Genomic DNA, 13,393 nt, shown 5'->3' on the forward strand with positions numbered 1-13,393 from the left:
ACTTTATTATGTATGTTTTAATGGCTGTGTTTTTGTAGCGCTACCTTATCACAAAATGGCCTGTTCGGCGCATTTAGCGCACAATACCAAAGACAATAGCGTATATCTGATTTAAGTTCCCAAACTGGTCTGCCCCATACTGCTGCTGCTGGAGCTCCGGAGGCTGTGGTATCCCTGGCACCGGTGACCCACAGGGCCCGCCCCGCTGCCCTTCCTGGGAAACGTGCTCCAGCTGAACCTGAATGACGCCACGACATCCGTCAGTAATCGCCCGCTCCTCGGCATTTAAAGATCTTTCAGGGTCGCGCATTGTCCCGAGCCAAGTCCCGGCGTAACCTAGACTTACAGGATGTGCTGGACAAGCTTGCAGACATGGGGATTGCTATCCGTGTGGCTTCTCCGAAGCTGGTGATGGAGGAGGTAAGTGGGGGGCTACTCTCAGATGTTTATTCTCTCTTTTCTAGGTTCAACATGGCCAGTGGCGATTCCCTTCAGCGATGTGCACCGCTGTGCACGGAGTTGTTCAGGCAGGTATGTATGTTGATTTTAGTTTATGTTAGAGGTAAGGCATATTTTTATTTTTACACTGCACTGTCCTTTTACTGCTGCACTCTCTCCTCAACCTCTCCCTGCGCCATCGCTTCACTGCTGCACTCTCTGCTCAGCCCCCCCCATCCAGGCTGCAGCCCTCACTCCTCCACTGCACCATCACTCACTGCTGCACTCTCTCCTCAGCATCTCACGGTACCATCGCTTCACTGATGCACTCTCCTCAGCCTCTTACTGCACCATCCCTTCACTCTCTCCTCAGCTCCACTATACCGTCTCTTCACTGTTGCACTCTCCTCAGTCTCTCACTGCACCATCCTTTTACTGCTGCACTCTCTCCTCAGCCTCTCCCTGCACCATCCTTTCACTGATGCACTCTCTCCTCAGCCTCTCCCTTCACCATCCCTTCACTGCTGCACTCTCTGCTCAGCCTCTCCCTGCACTGTCCCTTCACTGATGCACTCTCTCCTCAGCCTCTCCCTGCACTGTCCCTGCACTGCCGCTTCACTGATGCACTCTCTGCTCAGCCTCTCCCTGCACCGTCCCTTCACTGATGCACTCTCTGCTCAGCCTCTCCCTGCACTGTCCCTTCACTGATGCACTCTCTCCTCAGCCTCTCCCTGCACTGTCCCTGCACTGTCCCTTCACTGATGCACTCTCTCCTCAGCCTCTCCCTGCACTGTCCCTGCACTGTCCCTTCACTGATGCACTCTCCTCAGCCTCTCCTTGCACCGTCCCTTCACTGATGCACTCTCTCCTCAGCCTCTCCCTGCAGAGTTCTTCATTGAGGAACACCGCCTAGCCTAATCTTATCATGAAATTCTAGATTTCAGTCATATGTTAAGAAACAAGTGTGAGTAGAAACCTTTTGGGTGGAGAAAATGTAAGACATTAATATTGTGAATTTTTTGTTAATTAGTTGATGTTTGCAAGTACTAACACTTCTCTGTGTCAAGTAAAGACCTTGAGAGTTTTGTAACTTTCAGACACTCAAATTGTGGATTTTGTTGCAATTAAAATATTTTCAAGGCCTGAAATTTCTTTGGAGGTTGCATGCGGGCAGCCTAAGTTATCCTGCAAGAATTTCTTGATTAATCCTATTGAAACTACAATATGTGTTCTCTCATGTAAAGTCAGGTTGTTAGAAGCTTTTCTGCAACTCAAGATACGCCTTACTTTTTAACTGGTGTGGGTGCATTTCTCATGTTTAGTGAGATCTCCTTTATGAGTATAACGTTTCTGGCTTTCCCCTCCTGTATAAGGCTTTAGTCCAGTGTGAATTCTCTCATGTGAAGTGACATTGTATTCGTGATTAAACCTTATCTGACATTCAGAACACACAAGGCTTTTTTCTCCCGTGTGAGTTTGCTCATGAAAAGTGAGAAGTAATTTGTGACCAAAACTTTGCTTGCATTTCGAGCACTCGTAAGGTTTTTTCCCAGAGTGGGATCTCTCATGAAGCATAACACTATCTTTCAGATTCAAGCTTTTATGGCATAAGGATTTTCTCCAGTGTGGAGTTTCTCATGGTGAGATAGCATTTTTCTCTGCAGCTTTTCTGGCATTCAGAGCACTCATAAGGTTTTCATCAGTATGGAGTGGATTATGGTTAGTGAGGCTGTGCCTATCAAAAAATAGGAATTTCTGGCATTCACAGCATAGGTAATGTTTCTTCGCTGTGTGCGTCTGCTCATGTAGAGTGAGATTGCATTTAAAATTGATGATGCTTTTCTGGCACTTGGAGGAAAAACAGAACAGGGTGGCTGGACAGGATTATTCGTGAAACAATTCCCCAGACACACAGTCAATCTGTACCGTGTGACCACTGGATTTAATTTTCCAAACAAGTTTATTTTTCTTTTTTACATTTATCAGCAATTTTTTGAAACACAAGCACAAACAAAACCACTGTCAATTCAAAAGGTTCATATATACAGTATCTAAAAATGCACACATTTACAAATTTACAACAAAGAATCAAACAAAAGATTGGTTAGACACACCAAAAGACAATCACAAATGTATAATAATTCAAATAAATTGCAATTATATACAGTGCAGAGATTAATCCATAAGCGAACAAACGGGAACCAGTCCTAGAGATTGAAAAAACCAAGTGACAGGCGGGGTTGAGATCAAAAACAAGCCTGCCTGTCAACGAAAGCCTGTGGTGTAATGTTAAATAGGGTTGCAAGGCTAGGATACAGAGTGGTGGTATGATTTACATCCTAGCGGCACCCTTTGTTGTAGCCACAGGGTGGTATTGTCGACGCGTTTCGAACCTAAGTTTTCAAGGTTCTCTTCAGGACAGGGACTGGGAAACAGATTCTGCAAAAAAGTACAGAATTTGGTGTCAGACGTACATTGACGTACTGTAAAATGCCTACTCAGACTCCATGAGAAGTGGAAAGTATTTACCTGCACGCGGGCACAAAGGTTGCCGTGGCGTAGGTATGTCGTGTTCACACCTAAAAGACATATATAAAGGTGCTTAGTGCACGGGAATTAAAAGGGTCGCACTAGGAAAGGCGAACGGGCTGTCCTATGTATGAATCATACCTGCAATAGGCGCAGAGCAGGACTTAAGGCGTGGTGTCAGGCTTCAGAAGCTTGCAGGTATCAGGGCGGCTCACATTATTTTGCGCGTGTAGGTCTAGATGGGTGATACAAAATCATGTATGGAATATATATCTCTCAAGGCATGGGTGCACAGCACAACACCCCCCCAATCGCCAAGAACGACTTGCGCGAGGTTCCTACCTGGCTATGCAGACCACAGGGAGGGAAGCGGCCGGTCACTGGCCTCAGTTCAGGCCGGCAGTTAAAGTTGGCCCGCTGAAAAAAGAGAGAAACCCTTTGTGAGCGCCAGGGTCAAGAGGCAGCAGCGGAGCTGGTTACAAACCGCTGCGCATAGCAATGCTTACTTTTCTGAATGAAGTAATCAAGCCACAGAAGGTCCGTGTTGCTCACTCTCTCCCAGGAACAAGCTGTCTGTAGGTGGAGCGCCGGGACACCAGTGGGTGTTTTGAATCCAGTTCACAGTAACAGGGGGTGTGGTCAAAAAACGGAATGGAGCCCCTAAGAATGCTGGGATCTGTAGTTTTTGGGAACACTGAAGACTGGCCTGTCGGCTGATATTATACAAGGAAGCCTGCCCAAAGCCTCGCAATTTCATAATTCTACAGGCGTGCAATTTGTAGATGGGACGCCTGGACACCAGAAGGTATTTTGGATCCGGTTCACAGTGACCATGATGCCCCTGAGGAATGCTGGGATCTGTAGTTTTGATGCAACTTAAGACTAGCGTCTCGGCTGATATTATGCTTGGAGGCATGCCAGAAGCAACCCCATTTTCGTAATACAACTGCTTGCTCAACTGATTTTCATGACTTTCCTCCCCGCACATGGGCATATTTACAAGGTCAATACAATGAGCCACATTTACACAATAACACTCTATTTCATCATATCCCTTGTTTTCCCCAACGTGGTGCATGTACATATACACATCCAAACGCGATATTCCTCCCCGCGCATGGGCATATTTACAAGGCCACTTTAAAAAAAAAAAAAAAAAGACATTTTCATCAGTCGAAATGAGCAATATTTACACAATATCACTACACGTCCTCATACACGTTGTTTTCACTACAGTAGTACATGCCAATATACCCATCTAGCACATGAAAATTCTGAATTCATTGTACATTTCAGAGTTCTGAACAGCAATAATTGCATTGCACCCATAGACACTGCCATGACACTGGCACTTGGAGCACTGAAGTATTTTTGATGGTGTGTTTTCTTATGGTGCATGTAACCATCACTACCTCTGAATCTTTTCTGACATTTAGAGCACTGATGTGTTTCCCCCAGTGTGGATTCTCACATGTGCAGTGAGATCAGATTTACGGCTGAAACATTTTTGGCATTCGGAGCACTGATAAGGTTTCTCCCCAGTGTGGGTTCTTATATGATGAGTGAGACCGTTTTTGTCAATGAAACATTTCTGGCATTCCGGGCACTGATAAGGTTGCTCTCCTGTGTGGGTTCTTCTATGCCGAGTGAACTGGGTATGGGTATTGAAACATTTCTGGCAATCCGTGCACTGATAAGGTTTTTCCCCAGTGTGGGTTCTTATATGGCGAGTGAGATTGATTTTTTCACTGAAACATTTGTGGCATTCAATGCACTGATAAAGTCTTTCCCCAGTGTGGATTTTTATGTGCCGTGTGAGACTACTTTTTATACTGAAACATTTCTGGCATTCAGAGCACTGATAAGGATGTTCCACAGAATGGGTTATTGAATGTTGAGAAAGGCTTTGTTGGTTACAAAACCTTTCCTGGCTTTCAGAGCACTGATAAGGTTTTTCCCCAGTGTGGATTCTTATGTGCTGTGAGAGACTACTTTTTAAACTGAAACATTTCTGGCATTCAGAGCACTGATAAGGTTTTTCCCCAGTGTGGGTTCTTATATGCACCTTGAGTTGGCATTTTACATTGAAACATTTCTGGCATTCAGAGCACTGATAAGGTTTTTCCCCAGTGTGGGTTCTTATATGCACCGTGAGATGGCGTTTTTCATTGAAACATTTCTGGCATTCAGAACACTGATAAGGTTGTTCCACAAAATGGGTCACTGCATGATTAGAAAGACTTTGTTTGTTACCAAACCTTTTCTGGCATTCAGAGCACTGATATGGTTTTTCCCCAGTGTGGATTCTTGTATGTTTAGTGAGTTTGATTTTTACACTGAAACATTTCTGGCATTCAGAGCACTTAAAAGGTTTTTCCCCAGTGTGGGTTCTTATATGATGAGTGAGACTGTTTTTGTCAATGAAACATTTCTGGCATTCCGGGCACTGATAAGGTTTCTCTCCAGTGTGGGTTCTTCTATGCCGAGTGAGCTCGGGTTGGGTATTGAAACATTTCTGGCAATCCGTGCACTGATAAGGTTTTTCTCCAGTGTGGGTCCTTATATGTATAATAAGTCCTATTTTTCTAATGAAATATTTCTGACATTCAGAGCACTGGTAAGGTTTTTCCCCAGTGTGGGTTAATACATGTAGAGAAAGACTTTGTTTTTTACAAAACCTTTTCTGGCATTCAGAGCACTGATAAGGTTTTTCCCCAGTGTGGGTCCTTGTATGTACAGTAAGGTCTCTTTTTTTACTGAAATATTTCTGGCATTCAGAGCACTGGTAAGGTTTTTCCCCAGTGTGGCTTAATACATGTAGAGAAAGACTTTGTTTTTTACAAAACCTTTTCTGGCATTCAGAGCACTGATAAGGTTTTTCCCCAGTGTGGGTCCTTGTATGTCGAGTAAGGTCTCTTTTTTCACTGAAATATTTCTGGCATTCAGAGCACTGGTAAGGTTTTTCCACAGAGTGGGTTATTACATGTCGAGAAAGACTTTGTTTGTTATAAAACTTTTCTTGGCATTCAGAGCACTGATAAGGTTTGTCCCCAGTGTGGGTTATTGCATGTCGAGAAAGACTTTCTTTGTTACCAAACCTTTCCTGGCATTCAGAGCACTGATAAGGTTTTTCCCCAGTGTGGATTCTTGTATGTACAGTGAGTTTGCCTTTGCAACTGAAACATTTCTGGCATTCAGAGCACTGAAAAGGTTTATCCCCAGTGTGGGTTCTTCTATGCAGAGTGAGACTGGATTTTTGACTGAAACATTTCTGGCATTCAGAGCACTGAAAAGGTTTTTCCCCAGAGTGGGTTCTTATATGCTTAGTGAGATTGTTTTTGTAAATGAAAGATTTCTGGCATTCAGAGCACTGGTAAGGTTTTTCGCCTGAGTGGGTTATAACATGTCGAGAAAGACGTTGTTTGTTATAAAACCTTTCCTGGCATTCAGAGCACTGATAAGGTTTTTCCCCAGTGTGGATTCTTATATGTTCAGTGAGATAAAATTTACTGCTGAAACTTTTTTGGCATTCAGAGCACTGATAAGGGTTTTCCACAGAGTGGGTTAATGCATGTAGAGAAAGTTGCGGTTTGAAACTAAACCTTTTCTGGCATTCAGAGCACTGATAAGGTTTTTCCCCAGTGTGGATTCTCATATGCGTAGTGAGATTAGATTTACGGCTGAAACTTTTTTGGCATTCAGAGCACTGAGAGAGGATTTTCCCAGTGTGCATTCTCTCAAATTCAGTGAGATGAGATTTATGGCTGAATCTTTTTTGGCACAGGTAACTTTTTCCCCAACTTGGGTTATTTTGCTTTGATTGAGGCGGGTTTGAACACTGAAATTGTTCTCACAGCCCGAGTTAATATCTCTACATTTAGTTTTCTCTTGCTTATATGCCACGGTACGAGTGAACCCGATTTTAGAGTCGGGCTTGTTTAGATAATGTTCAGCATTTATCTCTAAAAGATATTGTGTGTAATCTTCTTAACACTTGAATTGAGCAAAATATGTCTGGATGCAGCCCTGTAACACCGGTCGAAATGTTTGTAGCAGATAATAGTCTTTTGGTTATAGCCTCTCCGGCAGCAACTTATTTTGTGACTGAAGTTTTTCTCAAATCTATTAGTATAGGTTCTTAGCAATGCAGTGATAAGGTGTTAGTCTGATATTTAATGATTAAACTGAGAAGTACCTTTTTGCACTGGCGTAATGGCAGTAACTGAGAACATTAGAACATGCACAGTAATATTGTGGCTCATCAGTCGCAGAACATCAGTTCCTTTTACCCGTTCTGTGTTTGGTGTAAGGTTAAGGATTGTAGTTCTGAAGACAAGGATTTATTTACATTAGCTAGCGCAACAGTGCTCATTTAATCCATTTTGATATTTAACAGTTTTAAATATCACTCCTGCACAACAGATAAGGTTGAGGCGATTTACATAGAATTACAGAACAGTACACAATAAAAAGGAAACAATCTGAGATGGTCATGAACAACACAATAAAGTGGTGAATTTTTAACGTTTTCGCCAGAGTGAGCAGAGTGGGTCGAGGTGTTATATCCCGAGGCAGATAGTCTCAAACTTGCGTAACTGGTTAAAAACAGTTGTTGAACAAAGGTGATTTTCCAATCTTTTGGTTGTTAGCGTGTCAGCTTCGGAGTCTTCTTTCAGTGTCTTTTCTTTGATGGTTTGCAGAAGAAACCTTTTGTTATATCTTTCTTTTATGCAGTGTGTGCTTCCTCTCTGGAATTACATGATGCTTTAGATCATGGGTGCTTTAGATGAACGTTATTCTGTCATGCTGAGGCAATTTGTCTTTTTGATAATATTTCAGATGAGGATGTTGTGATTGGTCTTTCTGGCACTATTTCCGATGCTGTGTGGACAGATATGACTTTCTCTGGGTTAATGAAATGCAAAATTAGAGACTTCACTTACAGGTATAGTACTTTCCTCAGCTCCCACTTCCTCGCCACACCTAGATTTTGGAAGTTGTTTAAACTTAGAATGATGGATGTCCTTCAGTTTTTCAAAATAATCCTTCTTATGGCACTAACATTTAGTTGGATGGTGCTAAATCTTGCTTTCTTCGTCCGTAATATCAATCACCTATAGTATTAAAATTAAATACAGTTAATACATGTAAATTTCCCCCAAAAATTATTTACAAGCCATATCAATGCAGAATTGCAGAATTTTGAAAATGGTGAGCTGTTCTTCAGACAGAGCAGAGTGTAGAATGGTAGCCTGAGAGTACTTGGATCGGTGAGTGAGGATTTGTAGAATTTCCAACATTTTATTAAGCTCAGAAAGGATACCTGTAGCCTATGGACTTGTAACATAGAATCCCAAAAGCAGACATTAAAGTCATATGGACTGGCACCAAAAAGATATTTAAAATAGAATACTAATAATTAATTCTGATGTAGATTTCTAGGATGGGAATTTCCCCTCCACGGACAACAGGCGTTTCCGCCGCCCTGAGTTACCACCTACTTGTATCTGGTATCCTGACTTTTTAGCTCTGGCCTCTGCCGCACGCAAATCTATTGTGTGTTGCGAGGACTATGCCTAGACCTATCCCTCAACTATGGTCCACAGTATGAATCAAGGGCAATGAAATTAAGGAGTACTTTCATGTGTTCATTTTATTCCACCTGATTATCAGTTGTTAGGCTTTTCTGCACCTGGATTTACCGGGTGCAGAAAAACAGGACGCAATTTTTTACCAGACAGAAAAGTTAGACTGAAAAGACCCACAAGACTCTGGGTGCAGCAGAAGCAGCCAAGACTTATGCTGTTTTTTTACTAACTGGGGGAAACACACAATTCTTCCCTCTGTTGGTTTTCACAGTCCGAGGGATGCCAAGACTCTCCCAACAGTTCAAGGCAGAAAATAAAACTCTACAACAACATAATTGTTGAGGCCCAGTAGGACGATTGTGTGCTGCCAACAGACCCGTTCAAGGCTGCATTTGCCAAATTCCTAATACAACAGAGTCTGAATCTACTAACTTCCTGCAGAGCCTGTGTTGGGCTTTTAGCTGCCGAATTTTTGACTACTCTGTGTCAGAGGCCCATGAGGGACTACAACTACTCCAGTGTCGAACACCCTGTCTGAGCTTACGCCTGTGTTCCAGCCGGCCACAATGTGGGCTCAATTGCTGATGGTCAGGCCTCCAGAGGGGCTGCACTTACCGACAGGCCAGGTGTGACTGCTATCTTGGGACTGCTGATCTTCAGGCAACTGCAAAGAAAAGAGAGAGTGGGTGCCCTACAGAATGCAGCACTATATCCAGGACAAAAGCGCTCCACAAAAACCAGCTGGTGGGTCACTGCTCTCTCAAGTCTTCAGGCGTGCCATTCAAGTGTTGGAAAACAGGAAAGAGACACAGACAGACAGACAAGACTGACTCATCCTGTGAAAGGGTAAGACACTTACAACAGAGCATACACGCATTGGGGTGATTGGAGTGACAGAACTGACCCTATACTATATTCATGATACTCCTAAATGCCCCTAGAGGGGTAGAGGGTATCAGAACCGGACGCACCAGTCTGCAGCACATGGTAGTCTGGCATGCCTGCACTATCTTTTCACCCAGACTGTCCATAAAGATGATTTTAGAGCCGCTACGCACATAGAAGGGGGAATCTCAGACCATTCGCTGGTGGAGGTGCAACTCGATGGTCCAGTTGTGGACTTCATGCTACCCCCAAGGGTTGATCCGTGATATTTAAAAGACAAGACGTTCAAAGCTCGTATGAGAGATGGAGCAGACTTGTATTTTAAGGAGAACGGGCGGCCTGTTGAATCAGCTTGTGTGCTATAGGATGAATTCAAGCCAGTGATCCTTGAGGACACTGACAACAAGGGGACGGAAATACTGGGAGAGACTTCCTGAAAGACCTGACCCTGCCAATGCTAACGAATGAGGACTGAGACGCACTAGACCTGACAGTAGACTAAATAAATAAGACAATAGGAACCTTGCAAACAGGGCACGCGACGGGGCCTAATGAGCTCCCCATAGAATTAAATAAAAGCATGAAGGATAAAATCAGGGAGTGCCTCCAGAGGAGGTTTCAGACTGCCTGAAAATAAGGGTGTCTCCCAGAGGACCAAAGAATGTCTGAGGTGGTGGTCATCCCAAAAAAGGACAAAGCAGCAACTAAGTGTGGGTCTTATAGACTTATCTCCCCGCTTAATTTTGAGACTAAGGTACTTGCGTACGCCCTGGCGATCTGCCTGCGGACAGTAATTGCAACAGTGGTTCATCCTGATCAATCGGGCTTTATGCCACACCAGGGAACGCGCTTAAATCTCTGACACCTTAATGGAGTACCATATGCAATAGGGGATTCCTTTGCTGAACCAATGGCGCTGCTGTTAAGCTCTTGTATGTGGCCCCTCTAGCGAGCATGCGCCTCAAAAATACAGTCTACAGAGTCTTTGCCATCCAACAGGGATGTTCCTTGTCTCCTATGCTTTTCACACATGTTTGGGTTCACCAGGACCTCTCATATGGGGTATTCCAGTTGATCAGGAGTGGGATGTGAGAATCTCCGTCTACTCAGACGTTTTGTTATATGACACGTAGCCAGCCTTCTCGAGTGAATGAATCCTACACATTTTTCACATACTTGGAGATTATTCAGGATATAATATTAACTGAAAGAAGTCCTTAATATTCCTGCTGGTGGCAGGGACCCTGCGGCTGCACTCTAGGTGCACAGTTAGGGTGGCACTACATAGCTTTAAATATTTGGTTGTGTTCATTACAAGAGAGCACAGGCAGGAACATACTCCCGAAATAAGCTGGGATGCCCCACACTTGCGGGCGCTCCCGCTCTCCTTACTAAGCTGGGTGGCCCTATTTAAAGTGATGACCCTCCAGGGTGTCCTGTACATTGTGCAAACAATGTCCTTTAAGATCCCACCAGACATTTTTTTTCAAAAGATAGTCTGAGAACTTCGGCTCCTGTTGTGGGATGGTGGCACGTCACGCTGAGTAAGTTGCAGAGGGGAGTTTATTATGGTGGAGTGGCGGTCCGGAGCATTCACAAGTATTACTGGGTCACGCAGCTGGTGGCAGTCAACAACTGGGTTTATTGCGGACTGTGAGGATCCTGCTTACCGGGTAGATAGTTTGGCCATGGACAAGAGAGGTTACCCCACCCTGGTGCTGTATCGAAGAAAGTATGAGTGCACCCTGCCTACTCATACCCAAACATTGGTAAAGGTATGGAAAGAGGCTACCAGGTATTTCGGCTGGGAAGGTAAGCTGACTGAAATTACTCCACTGTATGATGGTGATCTCTTAAGTGCAGCTGGAGTATTGCAGGGCTTCACAAAATGGGGATTAATTAGCTTAGAGCGGCCAGGCGATGTGTGGGGGGACAGGCGCTTGTGTCCTTCACGATCCTACAACAAAAGTATAAATTAGGTGACTAAAAACAGTTCTGGCATTTGCAGGTGGCCACGCTCTGCAAAGTCACATCCGGGAAGGGGGACAGTTGCCTGATGCATCCCTACTGGAGGACCAGCTACTAATTGATCATCTGACCGAAAAAGCAATCTCAACCATCTATAGGAAATTGATCTACAATTCTCTGGATGCCTTGGGGACGCGGAAAGCTGTGTGGGAGAGGGATCTAGGCACGCTTGGCGATGGCGATTGGGTTGAGGCCATTCAGGGTGTCAGGGAGTTGGCAATTAGAACTCATTTTTGTCTAATTTAACTACAGATACTGATACTGCCAAATCAATGACCTGTTTACATTAAAGGGCAGCTTGAACTCAGAGCTCAACAACAGACTCGATTGAATAAATGGCCAGCACACTGCTTATCTTGCCAAGACACAGGTACTTTGTAAATCTCTTTTTATTGAACAAGTGCTCAATCGATGGTGTTGACACCGTAAATACGGTGCACATTAGTGAGAGTGATTAGACCAAAAACACAAAGTCTGCAAATATAGAGTGAGTAACATAGCTTGGCTTGTCCTGACACTCCCTGGCCAAATCCCACTACATAAAACTAGATTGCCCTTAATCGAAGGCAGGTTGGGGTGTCTATACCCTCTATCATGCCCACCTCCTGTGGGAAGGGGACATAGTCCTAGCCCTGATTGGATAAGTCCCATCATCTTCAAGATGGTGGGCACTACAAAGTGTACTTCACCTCGCCTCCAGCACCTGAGGGGTGGAGTTAACAGAGGGGGCGGGGGCACACCTCCTGTTGTATCTAAGGTTTCCCACCTGTCCTTGCGCCTAAAAGGGGTTGAGGACAGGAAGATTGCTTGCTCTCTCTAACAGGAGAGGCTGGGGTCGCATTACAAAGGCGGCATTACGTCAAAGGCATGGGCTTCACAAGTCAGTGCAGTAGAGGTGGTGAAGATTAATGAGTGGTCAGTCCACGTCAAGGCATGGGCTTCACAAGTCAGTGCAGTAGAGGTGGTGAAGATTAATGATTGGTCAGTCCACGTCAAAGGCATGGGCTTCACAAGTTAGTGCAGTAGAGGTGGTGAAGATTAATGAGTGGTCAGTCCACGTCAAGGCATGGGCTTCACAAGTCAGTGCAGTAGAGGTGGTAAAGATTAATGAGTGGTCAGTCCACGTCAAGGCATGGGCTTCACAAGTCAGTGCAGTAGAGGTGGTGAAGATTAATGATTGGTCAGTCCACGTCAAAGGCATGGGCTTCACAAGTTAGTGCAGTAGAGGTGGTGAAGATTAATGAGTGGTCAGTCCACGTCAAAGGCATGGGCTTCACAAGTCAGTGCAGTAGAGGTGGTGAAGATTAATGAGTGGTCAGTCCACGTCAAAGGCATGGGCTTCACAAGTCAGTGCAGTAGAGGTGGTGAAGATTAATGAGTAATCAGTCCACGTCAAAGGCATGGGCTTCACAAGTCAGTGCAGTAGAGGAGGTGAAGAGTAATGAGTGGTCAGTCCACGTCAAGGCATGGGCTTCACAAGTCAGTGCAGTAGAGGTGGTGAAGATTAATGAGTGGTCAGTCCACGTCAAAGGCATGGGCTTCACAAGTCAGTGCAGTAGAGGTGGTGAAGATTAATGAGTGGTCAGTCCACGTCAAGGCATGGGCTTCACAAGTCAGTGCAGTAGAGGTGGTGAAGATTAATGATTGGTCAGTCCACGTCAAAGGCATGGGCTTCACAAGTTAGTGCAGTAGAGGTGGTGAAGATTAATGAGTGGTTATTTTTCTGCTTTATTGAGTGTGTTATACTCATTTTTTTTCCTGCACTTGTACTTTGAGGAGCTGTTCCTGCCCGGGTTGGCCATTTTGTTCGGCCACACTCTCCCTCTGGGAAGCACGCTAGTCGCTGCAAGCGTCCTGCCTAACCCCTACTCAATGGCCCCAGATCGGACGCGTGCAGCTCACTTAATCTTCCCAATGGCCCCCAG

General features: G+C 44.6%; 1 protein-coding gene across 1 annotated transcript in view; it reads right to left on the minus strand.

Moving 5' to 3' along the window:
• Window positions 1-1,552: 1,552 nt before the first annotated feature.
• Window positions 1,553-13,393, minus strand: part of LOC144805774 (uncharacterized) — a 399,726-nt gene continuing 387,885 nt past the window's right edge. Inside the window, 1 exon segment of the mRNA XM_078672261.1 lies at window positions 1,553-6,816. Within this exon segment, the coding sequence (XP_078528387.1) occupies window positions 4,400-6,816 (2,417 nt within the window). The 3' untranslated portion in view covers window positions 1,553-4,399.

The sequence above is a fragment of the Lissotriton helveticus genome (assembly GCF_964261635.1).
Source record: "Lissotriton helveticus chromosome 1_1 unlocalized genomic scaffold, aLisHel1.1 SUPER_1_unloc_24, whole genome shotgun sequence".
NCBI classification, from domain to species: domain Eukaryota; kingdom Metazoa; phylum Chordata; class Amphibia; order Caudata; family Salamandridae; genus Lissotriton; species Lissotriton helveticus.